The sequence below is a fragment of the Grampus griseus genome (assembly GCF_964374135.1).
Source record: "Grampus griseus genome assembly, chromosome: 9".
Classification (NCBI taxonomy): Eukaryota; Metazoa; Chordata; class Mammalia; order Artiodactyla; family Delphinidae; genus Grampus; species Grampus griseus.
In genome coordinates this window covers 103,632,530-103,644,866 of record NC_139003.1, presented here as the reverse complement: position 1 = coordinate 103,644,866, position 12,337 = coordinate 103,632,530, and the positions used below count along the sequence as shown (strand labels likewise).

The window sequence follows — 12,337 nt, the reverse complement described above, 5'->3', positions numbered from 1 at the left end:
TGTCCCCGGTCACGCTCTCTCATTGTTGACAGTTATGTTCTGGGGGCACAGGGCCCTTGGCCAGTGGACGGCTGTCACCGTGGCACCTTTCTCCCCTGGGGCCGCAGTACAGGGAGTCCCCAGCTGGCCAGGAGGCTGGCAGTCCCTTCCCACGTGGAACAGGGCCCCCCTGAGCACCTTTGCCTCAATCGGCTGGTAGTTCAGCCATGTCACACTTGGCAGAAATGTCAGGGAGTGTGGGGTAGGAAAAGAAAGAATTCTGACAAGGCTGCTGCCTTTCCCTGGGCCTGTGAGGAACAAGGGACGCTGGTGGCCTGAGGGATAAACTGTGCTGGGATGTCAACCCCTCAGCTCAGGTCACCTCCTGCAGCAGAGTCCCCTCTGGCCTCCTGTGCCCTCCAGGGAGTCAGAGAAATAAGCTCATCTTGCTCTAGGGTGACAGGATGCAGCAGCTGACACAACTGAGTGCTCGGCTCTCAGGGGTGCCTCTGAGCTCAGAGATGGATCCCTTTCTTGTGAGTGAGCCCCACAGTCTCTTAAACCCCCGTGGAAAGGGACCTCATTAACTGGAGAAACTGCTGGGCTGGCCTGTTGTAATATCAGGATGCTTTGGAAGAGGCTCAGCTTCAAGGGGAAGTGCAGGGGCCAAAGGTGTGAGCTGAGGATGCCTGTGCCCCGTTCTCCCGCCCTGGTCCAGCCCTTGCTGGGTGATTGGCAGCTGAGGCAGGCTGATGGGAGCCAGGCTCCGACCTCAGATGTGTCCGGGTGGCCACGTCCTAGTTGGCGATGGTGAGCCTTGTTCCTGGAGCTGGGTCAGCTGTCCTCCGGTTAGCACAATTTTGTGTGCCTGACGCACAGTGAGGCCACGCACTGGAACGTCGGAGTTTGGAGCAGAGAAAGGTTTATTGCAGGGCCATGCAAAGGAGACTGGTGGCTCATGCCGTAAAAAGCCCCCAGCTCCTCAAAGGGTTTCGGCAAAAGCCAGGTGAGGGAGTGGGGCAGGTAGTAGGGTATGTGATCAGCTCCTGCACAATTCTCAGATTAGCTGATGGCGAGGGAACAGGGCAGGGTCACAGGGGTTAATGTTATCAGTCCTTAGGCTCCAGGAGGCCTGGGGCTATGGGCTCATGGTCATCAAGTAGTTAACATCTTCCATTTGGTGAGGGTTTTAGCATCTGCAAAACAACTCAGGAAATGTGCATCAGATACTGTTATCTGAGTACTTCCGAGAGGCCCCATGGCAGAGGACATGGGGAGGGGTCTGTCCTGGGGACAGACAGACCCATTGGGTCCTGCTCAGTTACACTCTGGTCACCTTCACTGCTCCCTGCTTAGCGTTTAAACGATATTACTGCCATCTCAAATGAAGAATGATGAAAGGGAGCAGCATGGTTTTGTTTTCTGCGTGTGCGTGTGTGTCTGTGTGTGCGTGTGCGTGTCTATATTAGGAAGAGATACGCACATGGGTTTCAATGCATTAAGTGTTTTCCCCGTTTGCTGCAGTCTCCACCACTCCCTATTATGCACCTAGTTCACTGCCTCGTTTTCTTACATGACGAATCCCTGAAAGAATCTGAATTTGTGATCCCTGAGAGAACCAATCCCCACATCACACCGCACACCCATCTTTTAAAAGCCTACTCTTGGAAAACAGTTAGTTTTAGTCATTTATATGTTAAAGGAAAACCATTTCCTTTTCATTGCTTCTTTCTGCTAAGGATAACTGATCCTTAATCTTTTATACTAATTCTAAAAAAAGGGTTTAGTGCTTCCCATGTTTTAAGAGGAGTTTGGCTTTAACAAAACTGCCCCCAGCCCCAGTCTGTAGGTGGTCACGCCCAGTTGGCATCACAGCCATTCTATTAAGGTCTTAATTTAGAAATCTGTGAATAGGCAAAGTATCTATTAGAGCTACTCCATCAAAATCTCACCATCACCCATGCTCCCAATTGGGAGGAGAGAGGCCGTACCTGACTGGGCCCAGGGTCCAGGGTAGCACTCCAAGCCTATCCGCCTGTGGCCCTGGGGTTACTCCGAGCCTTGCTGGCCCCTTCTCCTCCTCTCTGCACGGCTCTGTTTGCAGCAGGCCAGGACTGGGCGCCAGGGGCGGGTCCACCGTGGGCACACACCTGCCTCCACCACAGAAATGGGGGTGCACGTGCTGTCTTAGTTCAGGCTGCCAGAGCAAAATGCATGAGACTGGGTGCCTGAAACAACAGAAATTTACTTCTCCTGGTTCTGGAGGCTCAAAGTCCAAGATCAAGGTGTCTGCAGGGTCTGGTTCTGCTGAGGACCCGCCTCCTGGCTTGTACACTGCCGCCTACTCATCATGTCCTCACTGGGTGGGGAGAGGGCCCTCCTCCTCTCCTTACAAGGACACTAATCCCACCCGCCAGGGCCTCACCCTCGTGACCTTGGCCTCATCTAACGCTTATGACCTCCCAAAGGCTCCGCCTCCAGAGACCATTGCATTGGGGGTGAGGGCTTCACCATATGAATTTAGGGGGAGGCATTCAGTTTGTAACAGGAAGCCAGCAGGTTTTTGCTACATGTGATCGGACTGTGTGATCTGTTAGGTCAGCACCCTTCCAGGACATTCCCCAGGTCTTCAGCCCAGAAGAAGCACCCTGCTTCATTTTCATCTGTTTGCCACCAAGTGAAATACACCATGTAAACACTGCCTGCATCTTTCCCCTGTAAGTGAGTTCCTGCATGATCCGTATTTATCTGAGGGAACTATTCACAAGAGGATTTGAAAGACATTAAGGGGTCCTGCCTCAAGCTAAACTACAAAAGTCAGTCTTTGGTGCCTGAGAAGAAAGCGGTGCCTTGTCGGGTTGTCAGACTGTTGTTCTGTTCATCTGCTCTGTGTGTGTGTGTGTGTGTGTGTGTGTGTGTGTGTGTGTGTGGGTGTGTGTGTGTGGGGGTGTGTGTGTGTGTGGGTGGTGGAGTCCTATTCTTCCTGAGACTGGAAGCTGACAGCTCCTGGGGACAGTTCTTAATTAAGTCCCTTTGTGTGCAAATCCGTTCTCTGACAGCCAGTAGAAAGACAAAAAGAACAAAACAAAACCAGAATCTTCTCTGAAGACGCAGGAAGCAGCAGCTTGCGGTAGCTTCGTGGCCATTGGCTTGTGCTGGAGGCTGGAAGGTGGCCGTGGACCAGGTTCATCAGGGGCTGCTATTCCCATGGGAGGGAAGATGGGGGGTGGGGACGGAGGGGCTGGAGCCCTCCCTGCTGGCCCTGATGTACGAGGGGAGCTCAGACAGCGGGCGGAGCCAGGGAGGCATGGGCTGCTGGGTGGGCACCTCTGTGTCTGGCCCGGACCCTGCTGCTTCCCAGGGTGGAGACAGAGCCTTGCTCTAGTTGAAGATATTTCAGGTCGAGGAAACTTGGGTAAGGTTGGGAAAGGACTTAGTTTGAGGTGACTGTTGAAAAGAAACCTGGGACCTGCATAGCATCTTCCAGGCATCTTGCAGGGAGTCGGGAGGGTGGTCAGAGCAGGCAGGGTGGCCCAGCACATACTCATGAAGATGGTACGTGAGCAGAGCCCGGTGGCCTGACCAGACCCTGCGTTCCGGCCGCTGCCTTGCCTTGCTGTGTGGGTTTCTTGACAATTCACCCGACCCCTGGGTGTGTGTTCACCCCGTAAAAATGCAGAGTTGAAAAGCATTGCTCCTGCGTTTTCTTCCAGCTCCAAAATATCACAGCTCCGGGTTATCAGAAGCTAATGAGACCTGTGGTTTAAGTAGAAGGGGATTCCCCTTAAGTGCAGCGCACTTGACCCTGGGCACTTTTGGGAAGACACTAAGCAGCTGGAAGGACACTTTCGCCATCTGGTGACAAAAGTGTGACAGTGGCTTTGGGAGGATGCTTTTCATCCAGGGCCACGCCAAGGACTGCTTTCAGCGAAGGGCGATTTTCGCTCCTGCCTCTTGTTTCTTCTTTTTCTTTTTTTTCCTTTCTTTGTTTTTATTAGTTTCAGATATCATTTGATTTTATCACATTCAATTTTTGTTAAAATAAAATGAACATTATCCTATTAAAATGTAACGTCAGAAAAATAGAGAGAGGTTATTAAAGAAGTTACTATCCTTTCTGGGGAGAGAAGATATGCTTGAACAGAGGAATTCTTTTTTTTTTAAGAAGATTATCTGATTGCAAAACTTTAACTTAGATTGTTGTTTTGGAGGTAAAGAAAAAAATGAAATGATAAAACGATATAGTATCCAAACTCTAAAACACTTACTTTAGATTTTTATTTTGAGAACTATTGAAAAATTACTCCTGGAAAAAAAGGTTAACTTTTGTATTTCTCTCTGTACACGGCAACTTGTTTCTTAATTGGAAGTTATCAGAATAATTATGCAACAGGGTCATAACGTGTAAACAGAACTCAAATGCACAAACACTGAGATCTCGTTCTTTAGCTTTAGAACAATTCTTCTAGTTCTGCTGATGGTGGGAAGCGTTGTGCTTTCCAGTTTAGATTTCTAAGTCTCTTTGGGGTAGGTTCTCAGCCCCAGGAGGGAACCGTGGAGCCGGCGAGGCCCCTCCTTGTCTCCATGGCGCCCCTCTCCACCCGCTCTATCCTCCCCAGCTGACTTATCCACATTCCCGTCTGATCCCTTTCCTCTCCCTCCCACTCCAAGAAACAGCTCTGCCTTTAAAAGCCATAACGTGCACACAGCTCAGCTGCCATCTGCCATCGCCTGCTTTTCTGTTAGTTTCTCTTTTTATGTGTCAGCTCCCCAGCCAGACTGGGCACAGAGGTGAGCGACTTGGGTGTGTCTTTGTATGTCTCTGTGAGAATACAGGATTCTGTTCCGGTCATGAGCCTATGGGATTGGTCAGTGGAGGGTGGAGGGCCTGGTGGTGGGGCTGAGAAGCCTGCTCTTGTATCGTTGCCCCGGAACCGTGTGCCTAACCCAGCCTGCAGGGTGGGTGTGTCCACATCATATATCTTCCACTTTTGGATTTGAAGTTTGTCCACTGGGTAAGTAAGAGCGTATGAGTCCTCAGCTACTCCTTATAAATGTTAGCGATATATAGGAAACACTGACACACAGGGTAGAATAGTTAGGAAAGATGTAATAGGCAGAGGGTGGTGTGACACCTGCTCCCCACGTGCAGGACTAGATTGCTCCAAAATCTCGAGGTTTTGCTTCCTGATCTCAGGCTGTGCACTTAGGGACCCTGTTTCTAGCCATGCCCTTTATGCACGTGTCAGATCCCTTCTGTGAAGCCTCTGCTTTCGTGTGTATATCATCCTAGCATCTGTATCTTCAATTCCATTTGTGGATTAAATGTGTAATCCACATCTTGATCCCTCATAATGGAAAGATTCCTCTTTCTTCCCTTTGCCTCCTGTGTGGGCATCTAGTCCTCCAGCAGCTCCTTACCAGGTGGTGACAGCCCTTCCTGAAGCAAAGCTGTAGATTTCATTTTTTATGTTTCTCCTCATGTGCTGTGCAAGTTAATTTCAGCTCCTGTGTCTTTCAATGGTTTCTTCCTTGACTCAGTCAATATTTATTGAGCCTGTGCGGCGTTTTGCATCAGCTCAGTTGCTGTAATCATCCTGGATGTGACAGAGACATGACACGCCCTGGCCCTTGAGTTGCACTGAATCTAGCTGGCAGCTGACTGCAGGCTGGGAGTCGGGCTCTCAGTGACAGGACACCGTGCTCTTGGCCAACACGCCCGGAGGAATTCAAGGGGTCCTGGGCTTATGGAGATTCAAAGGAAGGGGGGGAGGGTCGAGGAACTGGGAAAGAGGAAGGTAGAGGGAAGCCCGGATTTCAGGGTTTCTCTTTGTTTTCACGTTAATCTTAGTTTGTGTCATTGTAGGATCCAACACTATGGGGGTTGGAAACATAAACGGAACCTCTCTGGTGATGGACAAAATAGAGAAATGGAGAGAAGACTTTATTTTAGGTGGAATGGGTTTAACTGAGAAAGGTCTGGGCTGACGCCTCTTAGCTCACAAATTAATCCCATCTATGAAAACATTACAATTCCTTGGGAAGCTCTGCTGGGATTTTCATGCCTCTCATTTGTCTGTTCCTGAGGAGGCATCTGCATTCAGCCTGGAATTAGTGGGGTTTCGTGGCACCCACGCCAGCAACCACAGGGCGAAGTTCCAGATAGGAAATATAATGGTGCTTGCTCGTCAGAGAGCAGGACTCTGGTGACACAAGGCATCTTCGAGTTCTCACCCAGGCCACTGGCCTTTTCTGGCAGCTCAGGACAGAAAGATATGTTGAAGCTGGATTTAAGAAAAATATGTTGGCCTTTCCAAGTAGGTGGGCATTCTGCTGGGTGTGGAAGGTGCAGCTGTGTAGGCAGGATAGAGCAGGAGGAAGTGTCTGGAAATTAGTTTCTTTTTTTTTGTGCATGAATTTTCATAGCAGCTTGATGGGTAACAGCCCCAAACGAGAAACAACCCAAATGTCCATAAACAAGTAAATGGATAAACAAACTGTAGCATGTCTATACAATGGAATATTGTCAAAAAGGAATGACAGGAAACAGCACAGACACATCTCAAAATAACTATGCTGAGTGAAAGAAACCAGACAAGAAAGAGTACATGTATGAAATAAGTTTCTGCCTTCCAGAATGCAAAGACATCTGGGACACAGACTAGAGTGAGATTCAAATTCAACCTGCCTTCTGCTGTATTTCAGAGCCTGGTCCTTCTCATGGTTATGAAATGACACAAGGCAAAGCTCCTTATAGACAGCTATCTAACTGCACCAGAGTCCATAAATGTGAAATATATGAGATAAAATACAACTGCTAACAAGCAGCTAGTACAGAAGCTCCTCCCAAACGACCACTTACTTCGTGTAGATCCTTTTATGTACGAGGCCCTGACTGTAAGCGGTTTCCATTAGGAAGGCCTCATTCTACATCTGAGAAGTGTTTCCCACGTAAATTAGATTGCTCGTTCCTACTTAGCTGTTTAGAAACCGGCTCAATATGTATTTTACAGGCCTTAACTGCCTATGTACATGTGATACAGACATGTATATCATTACTGCGCATTCCGAGGGTCTAACTAATTGTGAAAATACTTTAGCTGCCATCAAGTTAAGATCTTTCTTTCCCCTCTGCTGTGCACTTTGTATTCACGGCTGCTTCGTGGAAAGCATGCTCAGACGTGTCTGTTCTGCATGGTTTTGCTTCAGGTTAGACCCACGTTGCAGCACTGTCGTTCCTAAGCCACAGTCACTGGGGTGACTCTGAAAGCAGAGGGGGCCAGTGAGAGCCCTCAGCAGAGCCCTCAGCATCAGTACCTGGATCCGAGGCTGGTCCAGGCGCTGGCCCTTTGCCAGCCTTCCTAACCCCTCCCCCTCCTCCCCCCCAGCCATCACCCATGTTCCCACCTTCCTGGAACTAGCACAAGTGGGTCTCATCGGTCTGGGCTCAGGATTGGGATGAATGAATGAAGAGCACAGAGCTTCTCTTTACTCTCACTCCCAATTCTGCAAGACTGTGCTCTTTTCCTCCAGCACAGCGGTTGACTACTCCAGCCCATAGTGGGTACCTTGAGAATGGCGCCTCTTCCCCAAATGCCCGGGTGTTCCTCTAGGTGCTCCATCTAAGTTCTGTACAAAACTTGATTTGTAACCGGAAGATTGCAGAGGATGGCATTTCTGTCATTAGGCGTGTTATACAAGGTGTAGGTGGCTATTGCTAGCCGGCGGGATTGCAGAAACACACCCTAGAAGCTCATGTTCCTGTTCGCAGATCCAGCAATGCACTGGGCATTCTTACCTTCCGTTTGCACAGAAGGACAGAGAACATGGGTCGACAGGAGGCCTTCTGGTGCTTGAGCTGGTATCTGAGGGCTCTTCGGCTGGGGTGACGCTCAGACCTGGCGCCTGGAATCAGAGCAGCATGTGGAATCCAGGCACGGTCTGGGCAGGCTGACGTCCCACCAGGGTCCCAGACACCGGAGCTGGCTGCCCCACCTGCTACCATGGGGTGTGGGGTGGATCCCAGCCACACGAGTGGGCTGGGGCAGACAGAGCAGGGCTGGGAGCTGAGGCCGGGGAGGGACACACACACACTCGTGACCCTCACTGTAAGCCTCAACTGTGATTTCTGAGAAGTAAGCAAATCTCCCCATAGTTGAACCAGGATTTCCAAGTGTGTAGTGATAGTAAGACCCACAGTTCAAGTTCTGAGCACGCTGCAGACCTTTCAGAATTTAGCAGTCCCGGCTGCGTGTGTGGTTTGAGCATGGCTCTGTGGTGGGAGAGGGCGATGTTTCAGGCCCAGAGCGGGAGGAGGGTTTAGTTTGCAGGCCTGCCCAGGAGGCGGCCAGGAGGGCCCCTCGGGGCCTGAGACGATGCCTTTCTGATTTGAAGTTGCATCTTTGTTGTTCTCCTGAAGCCCTGTCCTGGGGACAGGACAGAAGGGCCCTTCTCTCCTTTCAAATTCCAAACCGAAATGGGGCTTTTTCCTGCTCCCTGCAGAACAAGAAGGGGGTGGGAAGGGCCTTGAACTCGAGCCGGAGCCCTGTCTCTGATGAAAGGTCTGCCCACAGCCTTCCAGAACAGGAAGGGCCGTGCCCCTTTCTTGAGGACAGACCCCAGTCATCCCCGGCCCTCTTTGCTCCTTCCTGACTGTCCAGCCCTCCAGATGGGACCGTCCTCACCTCACCCAGGGCAGGGGCTGCCTCCCCACCGTCTGACCCAGAGGGCGAGTGCCCTCCAGACTGTGTGTCCCGCCCTGGAGGGGGCAGTGAGGAGTCTTAGTGTTCCAGAAGCAGAGGGCGTGGTCAGCTCCTGGACATTCTTCTGATTGGCTGCTGGTGAGGTCATCGGGAGTCGGCATCAGCAACCTCCTGGCTCCAGCTGGTCTGGGGTCTCCGTGCTGGTGAGCAGCTTGCAGCTAACTTCTCCCGCCCGGTGGGGATGTCAGTATCTGCAAAACAGGTCAAAGGACACGGCTCAGAGTATTGTCTACAGGGCTTGAGGAAGAACTAAGTTAAAGGTCCTTGACTTTAATGGCTAAAGTATTATTTTGTCTTGCTTGACTGTTTCCCTTTCTTTCTGCATTTTCTCACTTCTCTGATTAAATTTACTCTTTGGCTAAAGTTTTTCTACAGACAGAAGACAGGCTGAGGACATGGGTGAGGATCTATTCTGGGAAGGACCCATAGGGTCCTGTTCGGTTATATCCTGTGCAACTCAGGGCCTCTTCTTTTAAAATTCCGAATCCTTTTCTTATCCTGCTTGCTGAGTAAACCCACCCTGGACACAAGGATGCTACAGGCCGAAAAGAGAACTGGTAGGAGACAAGGACAGGAGGAGAGCGTTGGCAGAGAGATGCTTGTTGTGGTAGCGAGAGAACCTGCTTGTGCCAGCACCGCTTCTCAAAAACATGCCTTTACATTGTTGTAAGATTGATTTTTAACTTCTAAGGCTATGATGCAGACCGGGTCAAGATTTTGACCCGGGCCACTCTAAAGTTTTCTTCTCAGTGTTTTCTTTCTTTTGTTACTTTCTAAGCGTGAACACACACACACACACACACACACACACACACACACACACCCCTAAGTCGTGACTCCCAGCCAGACAGTGGTCTAGTGCCTTTAAGTACAAATTGAGCTTTTGCTTCATGCAGTAACCAGGCCACTTGGTGGAGTTTGCAGTTTGGGGTTTTTGCACGGTATAGACCAAGGGAGCACCCGCGAGTGCTGTTTGCGCAGTGCTGGTCGTGCCACTCGTGTTGTATGCAAAAGTCAAGTGGGGCCTCCCTGCCCAGAAAACTGTTTGGTACCCCCCGTCCCATCCGCACTGTCCTTTAAAGCACGTATTTCCACATCACAACTCCCGATTGCTGGGTCCACATGTGCTGTTTCTGCTTTGGCATGGGTCACCCCAGATGAAAAATCACTCTGTGGGTGGTTTCCAGGAAAAAAGGAATCATCCCCATCACGGCCAGCCTGAGTCGCTACAGGAGGATTTGTTGGCAGTATCCAGCGTTGCCAGGAATGGCCATTACGCTTGATTGGAGCCACCCAGAAAGGTAGAATTGGGGCCAGTGGCTGGAAAGTGCAGCAAGGCCAGTTGGAGCCTGGAGATGAAGGCCATGGTGACGCTGGGTGACGACCCCTGAGAGGCCTTGGACTCGAGCCGGAGCCCTGTCTCGGATGAAAGGTCTGCCCACAGCCGGTGGCCTGATGCCTCTGGGTCTCAGTTTCCTCGCCAGAAACTAGGGCGATCATGTTAGTAGGGGTGTTTAGTATTGCCATGAGACTGACATGAGATCACGTTGGGACGGCTCCCCGCTGGGTCCCCGGCCCTGAGAAGCCCCCCGTTTCTCCTTCCCTTACCCCGCCCTTCCTGCCCTGCTCTGCTGTCTTCTCACAGCTGAGATGCTGGGGGCGGGCCGGGCTGGCTGGGTGGCCCTGGGCAGAGCTGTGGGAAAAGGGTTCACCTGCAGGATGCGTGGCTGGGCAAGAATTCAATATGACGTGTTATTTAATTTTTTTAAGAAACAAAACGCTTTCTTCAACAGAAAGCTTATAAAGAAGCTCACTATGTGGGCTGATAAAAATACAGAGGCTCAGGTGTGGAGCTGGGAGGGATCGAGCATCCCAGGCCCCACCAGTGTGCCCCTCCTTCCCCCCAGGGGAGCCTGCTCAGCCCCAGCCCCGTCCTCACGCTCTGGGACCCCGGGGCTGGTGAGTGCGTGACGTTCAGGGCCGAGGATGGAGACACTACCCTGACCGTGGCCTGTGTTGCAGGTGTCGCCGTGCGAGCGGTGTCGCTGCGAGGCCAGCGGGGAAGTGCTGTGCGCGGTGTCCGCGTGTCCACAGACCGAGTGCGTGGACCCCGTGTACGAGCCCGACCAGTGCTGCCCAATCTGCAAAAACGGTAGGTGGATGCGCGTCCGGCCCGCGACCACGCAGGGGTCCCTGCGCGCTTCCCGCCGATGAACCACGGGATGCAGTGCGGGATACACTGCAGGAGGCATGTGAGTTTCAGTATTTGCATCCACGCCCTTGCACGCGGGACCCTGCCCTCTGGGCCCCGGGGACCCGCGGGAGCTGGGCTCCAGTAAGGCCTGCTCTCTCTTATCGGTGTCAGCACAGTGTTTTACACACGTTTAGTTCTTTGGGGGAAAATTCAATTTCCACTCTTGAGGAGAGTCGCTTATTTTAATTTAACTTTGTTTGTTCTTGCAAAGCAGTTTCTCTCTTTCCGAGACAAATCAAACATGCCGGTTGGGCTTATTTACTTTTCATTACTAAGTGGATTAAACGTGAAACATCGTTGACTATTTTTCATAAGCAACATTGGCAGGAAGAGAACCCCCTCTTACTCCCAGTGAGAGCCTGGGGGAGCTCAAAAGCCTTGTCTGCTTTATGAAAAAAAATGGCAGGATGGCTTTGGTTAGCAAGGGGGAGTGTTTCCTCATCCTAAAGGATAAGTACTTTGTACCTGAGATGCGGCGTGCATCCAGGCTTCACTTTAAGAGGGTGTTGAGAAGAGTGGGTTCCCAGGGAGGATGGGATGAAGACCCGTGGCTCAGGATGGTGGTTGGATGAAGCAGTTGAGTGCAGCTTGGAAGAGAGCAGACTCTGGACATAAGACCACATCTTCAAGTACATGCAGGTACTGCCTTGGGAGAGGGTTGGGCCATCTCTGTGTGGCCCCAAGGCCACGGTGCTAGGACGAAGCCAGGGCAGAGTGTCTCAAAAAGAAGGCAACTCCATGGCCTGAGCATTTCAGAGACGGGAGGGGCTCACCTGTGATGTTATCAGCTCGTCATCTGTGGGGTTGCTGGACATCAGGCCGTGTGGTGTGGGCTTTGTCAGTGGCTGACGGTTACACGGGGCTGCTATTAGTGTCTGCGGCAATTCTGAGATTCTGCAGTCATGCCCACTGTGTGGGCTGTGAGGTTCCACGGATGCCTTTCACCAAGTGCACACAGATACCCAGATTTCACCACGAGAAATTTTAAAACTCTTGAAAGGAATCAATAGAAGAGGATGTGAAGCTTCTGTGGAAGCAGGACGGTGGCAGCCTCTCCACCGGTGGTGTGGAGTGAAGTAAGCGTGGGGAGGGGGCGCTGGTGCCTGGGGTTGGTGAGGAGACCACAACGACTGAGGTCCAGGCTGCAGCACACTGCACGAGGCGGCATGACTGAGCCTTCCCGAGTCAGTGATACTTAGTGAATGGCTTGAATATAAGTGGCTCAAATAGTTGGCATCTTAAGCATGCAAGATATTGTGTCGCTCTTGTCAGTTATGACAAAAAAATAAACACAAAGTTTTGGCCTTAGACAGGGAATCCTCGTTTCGATGTTTACAAAAGA

The 12,337-nt window shown here is 51.3% G+C and overlaps 1 protein-coding gene across 1 annotated transcript in view; it reads left to right on the top strand.

The window, feature by feature from the left end:
• Positions 1 to 12,337, top strand: part of VWC2 (von Willebrand factor C domain containing 2) — a gene marked incomplete at its 3' end in the record, with an annotated part of 115,331 nt that overhangs the window by 11,141 nt on the left and 91,853 nt on the right. The window contains exon 2 of the mRNA XM_082661465.1: positions 10,764 to 10,893. Coding sequence (XP_082517591.1) covers positions 10,764 to 10,893 — 130 coding nt within the window. The remainder of the gene's footprint in view (positions 1 to 10,763; positions 10,894 to 12,337) is intronic.